Raw genomic sequence first — 14,556 nt, 5'->3', positions numbered from 1 at the left:
AGTCTAGTGACAGAAGCGTGACAGTACGACCACTTCTTGATTGCTTAACATGTCTAAAGCAGAGTTCACTGGCAATAATAGCTGGGATGGCCATAAGTCCTTGTTTTTCCTATCGTCCTGGCATCGTTACTATCAGCACAAACCCCCTTTTTCCAGTCTCAAAGTTTCTCAGTTTGGACAGAAATTATAGGTCATTCTAATAATAATAATACAGTATTCTCTGTTAACTCTCAAAACAATTCTGTGAAGAAATGAGATGTTACATTCCTACTGGATAATGTGAGTAGAGTTTTATAAAAAGACAATTTGCAAAGGTATGTGCAAAGTGAAGGGAAACCATAGGGGTTTACTCTGGGTCACCCTAGGGAGGGATACTGGCTGCTTCCTTTGGTTGAGGGATGCAGCCAGCCTGCAATGGTGCCATAGCAAGGGAGCCAGGGGGGAATAAATAACCATACTCCTTCCTCTTTGTTCCATCGCTGTTTCTTCCCAGTGCCTTAACTCAACTGGAAGCTAGAGGGAAAGAAAGTCTCTTGAGTTAAGTCTCCAAAGGACAGACAGCACGTTGGAGAGTGGATCTGGCTAACAGAACATGTCCTCCACCAGGACTCACTGTTACTACCCTATTTTACAATAGAAAAAAAAATGAGATGAAGAAAGTTTAACTTATTTGATATAACAAAGCTAATAAGTGATCATCTGCAGCTGAAGTGCCAGGTTCTCCCCACTCTGTCACTCTCTCGCTAAGGCTCAAACATTCTAGCAATGCCAGAATATCCACCCTCCCCATAGCATCCTCACATCCCAAATGAGATGTTGGAATATGTAACGTTAAGTTTTGCTGATTAGAATAAACTAACCTACCCACCAAGGAAGGGCATTCACATTCTTATAGTCTAAGCAGATGAGTTTACAGCATATACATTCACAAAATAAATAAGTAAAAAATAAAAATTTGATAAACAAATTCTACAGTGTGTTCTGGTCAAGATAACTCACAGTTCCTTTGCAACTGCCCTTACATCTGGTTGGCGGTGTGTGGAGCCCTCTTTTCCCAGGCCTTACATGAGGCCTCTGGTCCATGGGCAGTGCTGCTGCTGTCTGATCCTCCTTATGGAGAAAGAACAAAATGTCCATGTACCAGAGCTGCAGAAGAAAGTATTTGTCTTCCCCCTCCCTTTGCACAGCACCCATCTGTGTGTAATCTTATTATTATATATTTTTTGAGACAGGGTCTCACTCCGTCACCCAGACTGGAGTGCAGTGGCGCGATCTCGGCTCACTGCAACCTCCGCCTCCAGAGTTCAAGCGACTCTCCCACCTCAGCCTCTATAGTAGCTGGGACTACAGGCAAGCGCCACCATGCCTGGCTAATTTTTGCATTTTTGTAGAGCCAAGGTTTCACCATGTTGGCCCACCTCAGTCTCCCAAAAGTGCTGGGATTACAGGCGTGAGCCACTGCGCCCGGCCCATTTATATGTAATCTTAATTCAACACTTATTGAGCGCCTACTGTATGTTTGGCATAAAATGGTGGTCCCTAATTTCAAAAGATTTGGAGTCTAGAGGGCAGAAATTGAAGAGGTTGGTGCTCTCCACGTCTGAGTCCGCCCACAGACTGAACAAATAAGCTCTGCGTCGGCGCCCCTCACCTTTCTTTCATGGACGGACTTTTCTCTGGCGCTTCCACAGCTGTCCTGCCAGTGGAATTCAGACGGGGTGACCAAGCCCCTCGCCCACCTGCCGGCGCAACCCAGCATCAGTTCCACGGCAGCTGGACCCGTACCCGGGGACGACTGACCCTTAGCCCAAGGCTGCGGGGGCGTCGGAGTCTTGAGGCCCACGCGAGGCAGGGCCAGCGGGACAGGGAGACTCAAGGCCCCAGGGCATCTGGGCGTTTGAAGACTCAGGTCAGACTCTGAGGCGCCCCAGTCTAAAGAGACGGTTTGTCTTTTCCCTAATTCAGGAGACCAGGCTGTCCCTGGGGGCGTGGTCCCGAGGGCAGATCACAGCCCTTCCCCTCCTCACCACACTTTCCCTGTGCTTCCACCCAGCTGGTTCCCCGCCCTGTCCGTCGCTGTCCTCGATCGCCTTGTTGTCGTGGGCCCCCCCTCTCCGGCCCACAAGGGGCCGCGGGGATCCACAGCTCATCTGACACACCTCGCTGCCCCGCACGCACCGGGACCCCGCTATTCCGCCGGCCCCTCAGACACGCAGTAACACCCCAACATCTGCTGGGAAAAAAATCTTCCCCACGGCGAAGGAGTTCCCAGTCCCACGAGCCCAGAGTCGCACCCACTCGAGCCACCCGCCTGGTGCCATCGCCGCGCCCTCCAGCCGCAGCCCCAGCGCGCATTCCTCCGGGTCGCCGGGTCTGTCGCCAGCGATCGAATGAAGTCGGCTGATACCCCACGTGTGGCCGCTCCAGTGACACCCAGGGGAGGCCTCGGTCCTTAAGCTCTAGAGCAACCAATAGCTGCCTTAATTCTTCAGCGGGGGCGTTTTTTTTTTCTTCCTCCTAAGCAGGCGGCGGTTGGGTCGGCCGCAGGCAGCAGCGGTTACTATGGATCTTCCTCTCCAACAGGATCCCCTGTCCGCCCGCGCGCCACAGTGACAGCTTCCAGATGCCTTTTAGTCTCCCTTCTCAGGGGGAGCGGTGGGCGACCGAGGTGCGGCCTGGGGGGCCCCCACGTGGGAAGGGAAGACTTGCGGAGGGGCAATTCTTCCAGTGCTGAGACGTGGCGGCCCGCCCAGCCGCACTTCGGTCGCCCACCGCTCCGCCTGGTGGTCCGCAGCCCCTTCCAGGCCGGATTCTCCGGGTGGGGCGTGCTAGTCCGGGGCTAACTTTCCGCCAGATGCTGTCCCTGCGACCGGTCTTCCCCCGGCCGCCCTTCCTTCTCCTTGCGGCCGCTGGTGCTGCCCGCTTCGTGGAGCCCGTGGCGGGCCCCGGGGCTGGAAGCTCGCGCCCAGGCTTTTACTCGGATTCCAGCACCTGATGGAGTGGGGGGTGGCGGCCAGCGCCCAGGCTGTCGGCATCTCATGGCAGCAGAGAGGGTCGTTTGGGGGCGGAGGGGCGAGCCCTGCGGCCAGGGCCAGTGGAGCCGGGCTCGGAGCCCGCCCACCATCCTCCCACCCACCACCGCGGCCGGGCGCGCAGGCTCACACCCCTTCCTGAGGAAGCGAATGGTCCCTTCCAGGCGGGTGGCCATGTTGCTGTAATAAAGCGGGAGGGGCGGCGGCGTGGGGGGAGCAGATGCCGCTGACTGCGAGCGGGACGCCGGCGAGCAGAGCGCAGCCGCAAGGGAGGCGCGAGGGAGGCGAGCCGGAGCCGGACGAGCATTAGCAGCAGCCCGAGTCGGCGGAGAGCACCCGGGCGCAGCCGGAGCCGGTGCCGCAGCTGCGATGGCCGTGGCCGTGGGGAGACCGTCTGTGAGTGCTGGGACCTCGCCTGCTGCTCCTCGGGCGCCGGGTGGTCTCTGCTCTGGGGCGGGTGCGGTGGGGACCATAAGGGAGCCGGGCGGGTGCTCGGCCCCGCGGCGACTGCGACGGCTGTGGGTGTGTGCACGAATTTGGGCGCGCGTCTGGGGTCGGGGTTAGGAGCCCAGGGGCTCAGTTACGTGATGCAACAGTGGATCGCCTCGTCGCGCCCCTCTTCTGGGGATGCGAAAGAGAAAGGACCCGTCTCCTGTTCCCTTTAAAATGATTCTTTGAGGCGCGGCGTGTCTCAGCCGCCTCCCTCTGCCCGCGCACCTCTTCCCTCGTGACAGCCAGAAGGGCGCCAGGTTCGGGGCTTTCCTCCCGTCTACCCCGCGCCGAGGGGGCGCTCAGGGCATGGGAATTGCGAGCTGAAGCGCTGCGTGTGGCACGGCTGTAGAAGCGGGTCAGAGGGGTGGGATTTCCGTGGTGGCCTCCCCAGCGCATTGTGAGATCCCGGGACACCCTCGGGCATCCACCCGGGTGAGCGGGCCCTGCCCAGGATGTGGACAAAGCCCCAGATAACACACACAAAGTTTTCTGGAGGCTCCCTTGTGGTGTGGGTGGAAGGACTGAAATGTTCTGCGGCTGAAAGGCCGGGGGCGGCGGGCCGAGGAGGCTGGGACGCGAGGAAGAGGAAGGGCGGGCGGGCGGGTGCGTGAAGAATCGAGTGCCCCACGGCGGGAGGGGGGAGAGTAGGAGGGAGGAGATACCTTTGCCCCGAGTGTGTGGGCCAAGGCGCCGCGCCTACTAGGGTGCAAGACTCGGTCCGCGCCCCGGGGCCGGGCCGGAGGGGAGGGGAGCGGGACTCGCAGGGTGCGGTTCAGTGGCCGCTCCGCATCCCCAAGTGAAAGGCGGAGGAAGGGGCGGCGGCGGCCTTTCCTTTTTTTTGAAAGGAGCCGAGCTGGGTGGGAAAGGCGGAGTCCTCCTGTTTTCCCTTTCCCCTTTTCTTCGTCGATGTTCACGGTCCACTCTCGCCTTACTGGCTTTGGGGGCGCCTCGGACGCGGTCTTTCCCTATCACCTCCTCTTCCCTTTTTCTTCTTCCCTTTCCCACAACTGTGCAGCTGCAGGTGGTGGCTCGGGAGATTTTGTAGTTACAGACGAAAGACTTACTGAGATACTGGAAGCTCGGAAATCCCAGAAATGTAAGGCTGTGCTCTCAGGCTCCCGGCTCTTCCCCCTCTCCCCGCCTAACTCCTCCCCAGATACGCGCGCCTTTTGCACCCTACCCCTTCAGGAGAAGTTCATGGGTCCCTTTGCGGATTCTAATTCGGTTTGGTGGTTCGGCTGCCCGCGGTGCTTTCAAAGACGTTTTCTGCAGTCAGAAAACACGGTGGTCATATCGAATCATAACTGTCTTTTAGGCCTTTTCAACTCTACGATTTAGTGACACGGCTCTTTTAAGAATTCTGGTCTTCTTTTGCACATAAATTGTGCTCTTGATAATTAGTGGTCACGTAGGTTATTGTTACTGAGGGAATTTGCATAGTCTCTGGGCTAGTCGTTTATTTTTGATGAGAAAATTGAGGTCTATAGAGGTCAAATTTATCTGGTTAAATTACTCCTCCCCCTGCCCCCCATTATACTTATTAGCAGGCATAGATTCAGAGAACTAAAATAACAATATCTGCTTTAGATAAATTGGCAAGCGTTTAGGATTGCAAATATTCAGTGGGGGTGTTTGGCTTTTTCAGTAACACCTATTATTGCTGGTGCATTCTTGAGGGATGGAGGAGGTGGGAGAAATAATTAGCTGCACATTTTCTATAAACTAGTTCATGTATGTCAGTTAAATAGGAACAGTATGTGGATTTAAGGTTTAGTTGTGTGGCCATAATCACATCCAACACCAAGTCGGCCAACCGTATGTGAGCTTAATCCCACAGAATTCTTATGTTAGACCTCCCTCTTCAGATAATAGAGGAGATTTTTTTTAAGTATACGTGCACAGAGGAAGTGACTTCTTTCTGCGCACTCTGTGTTGTCACTGGAATTAAAATTAAATTACAATCTAAAGACAGAAGTCTTTTCTTTTGGAAACCTAATGTATGAGTGATTAAGAATTGACTATAAAGTTAGAAAGTCTACAGAAAATGCGTGATCACATTTCACAGATAATTGTTGAATCCTTTCACTTTGTTCATTGGGTTATTGTCTTAAGTGTGGTCTCTGCAGTTAGGGCTTTAAGACAAAGTCAATGAATGGGGAAGATTCTTCAGACACAGCTCCATGGAATCTACACTGCATCTTTAAAGTTAAGGGTTGTCTGGCCCTCCCATTTCTTATCTAGTCTGTGATTTCACCAAAAGAAAGGAAGGGTGCACTGAGGGAAAAGAACCACTCCAAAGCTGATTTATGTGTGAATGGGGTTTCCCTAGGTATTTAATTAGATTTTTTTAAAAAGTTATTTAGGACGTATGTCTCCTTTCGCGATAACTACCTTTCCCCGCCAGACTGAAGAAAAACGGAATCTGAATAACTTACCCTAAATTTTCGATATTCTTGAATGGAAACATCAGAGTGTGATATCCCAGGTAAATATGACATTTTAGTGGGCAAAAATGCTTACATGTCAAATGCACTATTTTCTATCTTATGAAATGGTTATATTCTGTTACAAACCATTCAAACCTCAAGGCTAAATTCAGATAAGTTTCTTAAGTGGATTTTTTGTTGACTGCAAAACAAAGCTTCAATTTAGTGTGATACTGTTTATTTCAGTTTTAATTTTGATCCCTAGCTTCTCCATTTCCCCACTGATGGTTTTTGGGCTTAGCCCTAAGAAGACCCTGAAGCACATCTGCTGTTTGCCTAGTATAACTGATGATTAGCAAGAACATTTTACTCCCAAGGGATGTGTCTGCATTTTGGATGAATTAGCATTTTTGCGTCCAAATCCCTGGGCAGTTATTATCTTTATTTTAAACAGAACATGGCAATTTACTCTACTTGGGAATCAGGCTTTATGTAGCTGATGGACTCTCTTAAGCTGTGGTGTTCATCAGTTTAAAAACTCTAGGAGTTGAAAGGAACGTTAGAGGTCATTTGGGTTAGCCTGCTCCCCAGTGCAGAAATATTTCTTACTTTATCCCTAACAAAAAATATGTGTTTAAACTTCACTGGTGGTGGAGATTTCCCTATGATATCCTTCAAGAAATGCACTTAATTGCGCTTTTATCTGTTGAGCTGAAGGAAATGGAAAACCAAGTTTCCATTTGCTCATTTAACACCATTTATTAGGCACCTGCTATGTGTCAGGTACTTGTTCTAGGTGTTGGGGATATAGCAGTGGACAAGTTTTCTTCTTACCAGGAGCTTTATTGTTTGAGAGATTTGGTGTATTAAAGTGACAGACTTCAGTGTAAATGTGTAAATCATTTAGGGAGAAAAGGAATTATTTGCCTATTGCTGACTCAGCAAATATGATTCAGGTGAAGGATCGTATCTGTCTGGGGATAATTATAGGCAATTCCTGAAGACGAGGGCAGGGAGTGTGGGAAGTGGAGGAGTACTGCCAATAACATGTTATTTTCCCTTGTTATAAAATTGCCATTTTTGTGACTTGAAAATGTGGCCCCAGATGGATGGCTGTGGTTGGTGTGCCTGGAGAAACATGAATGGAGCCAAGAAAGGTCCAGGGGAGGGCCACCTAAACAAGGGACTGTCATCTCAGGTCAGTTTTCAAAAATTAGAACTTTTTAGTCAGTGATATAAATTATACATACTGAGGCTCTATAAGCAGTTATTAAGGAATGCAAGAAGTTTCTGAGGTACAATAATCTCTCCTTTTAAAATCTTTTGAAAGTTATAGGTTAATTTTATCTTTTAAATTACCGTCTTTAAAAATGATGTGTCTACATTACAGTGAAAAGGAGACCCAAAGAATTGATTAAAAGAACAAAACTGCCCATAACCCACTATCCTGATATAATAGTTCTTAGGTGGTTAGTCTATTTCATCACTTTTTTTGAGCAAACTTAACCCATCTTGTATAAACTGCCACCTAGAAACCAAACCGTGTGCCTGAATGAGTCCTGTGTGACCATTTGAATACTCTTAGAATGAAGGAAGTGGATGCTTAGTGTTTGGGCATGGGCCATCCTATGTCTGCGAAAGGAACAAATGATTGTGGGACTCTGCTGTTTCCTTGATTTGGATGGCCTACTTGATTGATTGCCAAAAGACCAAGTGTTTATACTCTACCCAATGATGATGTCACACTGATCATGATCATCGGATGTAGACTGTGGCGCAGGCCACAGAGTTTTCTGTGCTTGTGTTTCTCTTTATAGGACTCTAAACTTGGTTGGGGATATACGCCGCTCTTGGATTTTATCGTTTTATTGGGATCCATCTTTCATAGTCTTAGCTAGACCTGTCTCAAATGGGGTCAGCAAAGCTGAACCATTATTTAAATGAAATCCAACACATCTAAAGCTTCTATACTTTTTCTCAAGGAGATCTACTTTACAATATAATTGATACCCTCCCCCACCCCCCTTTTAAAAATCTGGATTGACAGAAAACTCGCAACTAAACAATACTTCCCCTGACCCACTCATGCCTGCTGGAAGCCCATCAATGCAGCAGCTGTTGAACACAAAAACAATACTTGGGCTAAGGTAATAGAGACAGACTTCTAAAAGGAATTTGCTGGGTGATCTGAAATGAAATTCACATTGTTCCAGGCTTGGCATGAGATAGAAATCAGGAGTCTTTTCCCTGATATGACAAAACCAAGGCACCAGGGCCACCTCTTTTTAGGATCGACGCCAATGAGTATGAGCACGTCGCTCAAACCAAATGGCACAGGAAGTCCAGTTGTGTGGACACATTCTGCCCACCTGCTGAACTGTGACTGGGTAGGATGGACCCAGAGAAGGAGAGTCCAGTGACAACATATGACAACGACAATGCTAGATCTTCCTGTGCCCAGTTTTGTGCATTGAGCCTTTCCTCAGGATTCAGAGCCTTTCCTCAGAATGGAGTGTGAAACATGGAGAGAGGGGCAGGCTGAGGTGGTGAGGTGGGAAAGAGACCATATTCTAAAAGGACCGTTTTTCTGACAAGTGGGAGCTTTCTTTGTTCTTGTCTGTGTGTGATTTATTTTTTCTTCTTTTTTCTTTTTGCATTTTTATTGTACAAAGAGGAAATGAAAATATGTATAGCATAACATTAAAATTTACCTACTTGTTTTTGATAAGTAACATTCTTTTGGAAAGAATTGATTTTTTTTTTCTCTTATAGAAGTTGAGGCACAATAATGTAGATAGGTTAGAGATTGAAAAACAAAATAATCCTCAACACCCTAACACATCAGTACTCATTCTTGCCTTTCCAACCCACCTGTTTTATCAGACATTTCTTGTGTACCTTCTGTATGTAGGTGCTGAAATTATGTTGGTGAGTACTTGAGTGCAGTCCTTGCTGCTCTCATGAAATCTCTCTATAGGCTGAGTAAGCAATAGGATTTAGCAAGGAAAGGGAGATGGGGAGGTGGTTGTGGAAGTGTTCCAAGCCCAGGAAACAGCATGTGCCAAGCTCTGGAAGTGAGGGAGAGACTCTTAAAGAAATCCAATGTAGCCGGAACGTCAGCATTAGGGTTGGGTAGGGAGAGTGGACAGACAAGAAGCTGAGGAGGTGGGAAGAGACTCAGCTGTGCAGTGCATTCTTTATAGGCATGTATTTACTGTGTAGCTCTTTAAATGCTTTATATTCCATCCACCCTTTGCCCACAACTTAAGCTATCTCAGATCCTTGAAATTGGTTGAAGGAAGACAAAGAAAATCTGCAGACTACTAATTCTTCAGGATTCAGTAGGAGAGATGAGAAAAGATCAGGGGAGTTGATTCCTTTCATGCCCAAATTGAACCCTTAAAGAATAGAGGAAAGGAAGACTGATGGAGGACCCAGAGAAGGAGAGTCCAGTGACAACATATGACAACGACAATGCTAGATCTTCCTGTGCCCAGTTTTGTGCATTGAGCCTTTCCTCAGGATTCAGAACTGGAAGTTATTATTTTCTTAGACCTAAGCAACTGAGTCCTGAAGAGTGTGGTGGGGCTGGGGGGAAGATGGTAGGACTCTTTCCACCTTGAACTTCAAGTGGCAATCAGTGTTCTCCAAAAAGGAAATTAAAAACTCATTGGATTTTATGAGAACAGGAGAAAAGTCTGTTAAAAGCCAGGGTTTCCTTAAGACTTCATGCTGTTTTCATTCATCTCATCTCTTTGAGTACTGTCTTCATACCAGTATAAATTTTGTGAATCTCATTAAGGTACTCATTAAATTTACTCTGACCTGCTGTTGGGGGGCAAAAGGCTTGACCAAAAACTTCTGTGCACAGGAAGCTTGTTCAACATCTTGATTTTCAAATTTATTCAATTCAAATTACTGTCAAGACAATTATCTCACTTTATACTCACAAAATACCTGAGAAGTAATATAGAGAAGGAAAATGAGGCAGGAAGAAATTGTCAGTTAATCTGCTACAGCAAATTTGTGGGAGAGCTAGGCTTTGGAACCAAAGGCTTTTAGAACAACATGCATACAGACCTCCCATCTGATTCAGTCAGTTAAGCTAAATTATGTTGCGGTAACAAATTGGCCCCATGTTTTGGTGGCTTACATAGCAAGGGTTTATTTCTCATGCAGCTTTCTTGTCTGTTCCACCCTCGGAGGTCTGCTGCATACTGCATTGCCTCCAGGACCCAGGCTGAGGGAGTATCCTCTATCTGGGCATTGCCAGCCTCGTGGCAGAGGACAAAGAGAAATGCTGAAACCTGGCTTCTCAAGAGCTGGCTTCTCAAGCTCTTAGATGGGTCACTTCCATGCAGATCGTATTGGCCATAGTAAATGGTCATTCCTAAATTCAAACGGATGAGAATAGAGAATCCTCCTGTAAAGAGTGGCTCTGAAAGACACTGGGTCAGGCTTGAGGGCCATGGGCTGGGGAAGTAAATCCCCCTCTAGGGAGGGCAGTGAATATTTTGAATAACAGTTGGCTAGATTCCTAGTCAAGGAATCTACTATGAAGCCGAGTCTTTATTTTTAAAATTGTATCCCTGTCTGTAAGGATTTTTCTCCCTCTATTTGGCCTGCTCTGATTCTAGCTGGGCATAGTAGAATGGTGGTGTGTGTGTGTGTGTGTGTGTGTGAGAGAGAGAGAGAGAGAGATAGAGACAGAGATAAGAGTTAGGCAGCCACAATGAATTGAAGTCAGAGTGTGAATTCTCCTACTCACTGGTGATGAGCTTCCAGGGATGTCACCATCAAGTGATGGTTGGTAACCTTCTGAAAGGCCTTCTGTGCTGCTCTCTGGTGGCCTCAGCTGTGGAAGTGTACTCTCTGGGAAATAGTTCTGAGGCCATTAGGACTTCCAGCTGCTTGACAGAATGATTTCCCTTGGGAAATTGGCCCTTTGGACCTTTCCCAGCCATCTGTCCCTAAATGCAGATGAATCAGATGGCACCCTTCTTTCCCTTGCTCTGTTTTTCTCTCTACTGAGAGGCCATAGTGTATAGCATTTGGGTGAAAACTGTGGGCTCTGGAGCCAGGTTGCTTTGGTTCTAGAGTATCAGTTTTACCATTTAACAAGCTTTTTGTCCTTACGCAAGTTACTTCCCTCATCTGTAAAACAGTAACAGTACTTCCCTCAAAGAGTTACAGATTAAGCCAGTTAGTACACACATAGTGCTTACACTGCTGCCTGGAACATTCATCCTCAATAAAAGTTGGTTATCTCGGGAAAATGGTGCTGAAATAGTAATGGCTTTATACTGAAGACCCGGCTCAAACCAGAACTGCCACTCCACCCCACCCCAGTGGGAACTGAGCAATTGCCCCTTCTCTTGCACACCTGAACCACACAGGCTTCCCATTTTCTAATCAGAGCGTACCTTAGAGGCACAGATCAAACATACCCTCCATGAAGCCTCCACCCACGAATCACCAAAATTTTGGCGATTTTTATTTATTTGAATTGCTGGCAACACTTAAGTGTCATCCACATAGTGCTCTGGAGTCCCCACCCCACCTTTCCTTAAGTTACCTTTTTTTAAAAAAGTGACTGTCAAATACAATTGTGAACATAAAAAAACAAAACAAAAAAAACCTTATTACCTACGATAAGCAATATGTTCCACTAGCCCTTGACCACGTTCTTGCATTCTTAGTCTAGATAGCCAGACTTAAGGGAAAGGACTGTATGTCCTGTACCCCCCACCAATAAACATTTGACTCAATAAGTGAAAATTCACCCTTCAGATAAGTTAGATAAGACGTATTGGCTAAGACATGTGCCTACCTGGCTGTTGCTGTGTCAACCCCCAGTAGGTGTAGACCACACAACTCCACTTTCTGCCCCAGGCTTCTCTGCCATCACCACTTGGGTTCTGGACATCCAAAGGAATTGCCATCCCAAGGGGCAACCCCCTTGAGATGGTGGATCTACATGGCTCTTCAATTGACCTGGCTCCTTAGAAGTTCCCCTCTGGGCCCCAGCCTCAGCCCTCAGGGGTGATTACTCTACAGTCCCCTTAGGGTGGCCTTCCTTCTTCCCCTGTTTCACTTTTCCCTGTCCCCCATTCTGTTCCCCTGGGTCACCTCCCAGGACTCACATGCATGCAAGTCCCTGTCTCAAGTCCTTGCATTTTGGGGAAACCTAGGTGAAAACACCTTGTTTACTAGTGTGGGGCTTGTCTTTTCCTTATACAAATAAGGGAGTATGAATGTTAATTTTGTAATATACTAAGCTACTTTGAATGTTTTAAAAAATACTCAGAACAAATTGACTTTTTACCAGGTTTTCACTACTATTTGTAAGACGAGGTTTTTTTTTTATTAGAATTAATATTTTATTGTCACCTAGATGGCAATTAGGTTTATAATCTTCATACTTTATATTTTTTGTAAATTAAAAAAATTAAGTTTTTTTTTATTTTTTTTATTTTTTATTTATTTATTTTTTAAAATTATACTTTAGGGTTTTAGGGTACATGTGCACAATGTGCAGGTTTGTTACATATGTATCCATGTGCCATGTTGATTTCCTGCACCCATTAACTCGTCATTTAGCATTAGGTGTATCTCCTAATGCTGTCCCTCCCCCCTCCCCCCACCCCACAACAGTCCCCGGAGTGTGATGTTCCCCTTCCTGTGTCCATGAGTTCTCATTGTTCAATTCCCACCTATGAGTGAGAACATGCGGTGTTTGGTTTTTTGTCCTTGCAATAGTTTACTGAGAATGATGTTTTCCAGTTTCATCCATGTCCCTACAAAGGACACGAACTCATCATTTTTTATGACTGCATAGTATTCCATGGTGTATATGTGCCACATTTTCTTAATCCAGTCTATCGTTGTTGGACATTTGGGTTGGTTCCAACTCTTTGCTATTGTGAATAGTGCCGCAATAAACATACGTGTGCATGTGTCTTTATAGCAGCATGATTTATAGTCCTTTGGGTATATACCCAGTAATGGGATGGCTGGGTCAAATGGTATGTCTAGTTCGAGATCCCTGAGGAATCGCCACACTGACTTCCACAATGGTTGAACTAGTTTACAGTCCCACCAACAGTGTAAAAGTGTTCCTATTTCTCCACATCCTCTCCAGCACCTGTTGTTTCCTGATTTTTTAATGATGGCCATTCTAACTGGTGTGAGATGGTATCTCACTGTGGTTTTGATTTGCATTTCTCTGATGGCCAGTGATGATGAGCATTTCTTCATGTGTTTTTTGGCTGCATAAATGTCTTCTTTTGAGAAGTGTCTGTTCATGTCCTCTGCCCACTTTTTGATGGGGTTGTTTGTTTTTTTCTTGTAAATTTGTTTGAGTTCATTGTAGATTCTGGATATTAGCCCCTTGTCCGATGAGTAGGTTGCAAAAATTTTCTCCCATTCTGTAGGTTGCCTGTTCACTCTGATGATAGTTTCTTTTGCTGTGCAGAAGCTCTTTAGTTTAATGAGATCCCATTTGTCGATTTTGGCTTTTGTTGCCATTGCTTTTGGTGTTTTAGACAAGAAGTCCATGCCCACACCTATGTCCTGAATGGTATTGCCTAGGTTTTCTTGTAGGATTTTAATGGTTTTAGGTCTAACATATAAGTCTTTAATCCATCTTGAATTAATTTTTGTATAAGGTGTAAGGAAGGGATCCAGTTGCAGCTTTCTACATATGGCTAGCCAGTTTTCCCAGCACCATTTATTAAATAGGGAATCCTTTCCCCATTTCTTGTTTTTGTCAGGTTTGTCAAAGATCAGATAGTTGTAGCTATGTGGCATCATTTCTGAGGGCTCTGTTCTGTTCCATTGATCTATGTCTCTGTTGTGGTACCAGTACCATGCTGTTTTGGTTACTGTAGCCTTGTAGTATAGTTTAAAGTCAGGTAGCGTGATGCCTCCAGCTTTGTTCTTTTGGCTTAGGATTGACTTGGCGATGCGGGCTCTTTTTTGATTCCATATGAACTTTAAAGTAGTTTTTTCCAGTTCTGTGAAGAAAGTCATTGGTAGCTTGATGGGGATGGCATTGAATCTATAAATTACCTTGGGCAGTATGGCCATTTTCACGATATTGATTCTTCCAACCCATGAGCATGGAATGTTCTTCCATTTGTTTGTATCCTCTTTTATTTCATTGAGCAGTGGTTTGTAGTTCTCCTTGAAGAGGTCCTTCACATCCCTTGTAAGTTGGATTCCTAGGTATTTTATTCTCTTTGAAGCAATTGTGAATGGGAGTTCACTCATGATTTGGCTCTCTGTTTGTCTGTTATTGGTGTACAAGAATGCTTGTGATTTTTGTACATTAATTTTGTATCCTGAGACTTTGCTGAAGTTGCTAATCAGCTTAAGGAGATTTTGGGCTGAGACAATGGGGTTTTCTAGATATACAATCATGTCATCTGCAAACAGGGACAATTTGACTTCCTCTTTTCCTAATTGAATACCCTTTATTTCCTTCTCCTGCCTGATTGCTCTGGCCAGAACTTCCAGCACTATGTTGAATAGGAGCGGTGAGAGAGGGCATCCCTGTCTTGTGCCAGTTTTCAGAGGGAATGCTTCCAGTTTTTGCCCATTCAGTA

The 14,556-nt window shown here is 46.4% G+C and overlaps 1 protein-coding gene across 2 annotated transcripts in view; it reads left to right on the top strand.

Moving 5' to 3' along the window:
* The first annotated feature begins 2,494 nt into the window (after positions 1-2,494).
* The window catches only part of SEPTIN11 (septin 11), a 93,049-nt gene continuing 80,987 nt past the window's right edge, over positions 2,495-14,556 (top strand). Inside the window, exon 1 of one of the 2 annotated variants that reach the window (XM_063610369.1) lies at positions 2,495-2,668. In XM_063610369.1, coding sequence (XP_063466439.1) covers positions 2,624-2,668 — 45 coding nt within the window. In that variant the 5' untranslated portion in view covers positions 2,495-2,623. Of the gene's footprint in view, positions 2,669-3,160; positions 3,429-14,556 lie in introns of those variants that run through there. The other variant, XM_055297248.2, reaches the window with a different exon arrangement.

The sequence above is a fragment of the Symphalangus syndactylus genome, chromosome 10 (assembly GCF_028878055.3).
Source record: "Symphalangus syndactylus isolate Jambi chromosome 10, NHGRI_mSymSyn1-v2.1_pri, whole genome shotgun sequence".
Classification (NCBI taxonomy): Eukaryota; Metazoa; Chordata; class Mammalia; order Primates; family Hylobatidae; genus Symphalangus; species Symphalangus syndactylus.
Note: the sequence above shows the minus strand (reverse complement) of the source record. Positions and strands in the feature narration are given on the sequence as shown.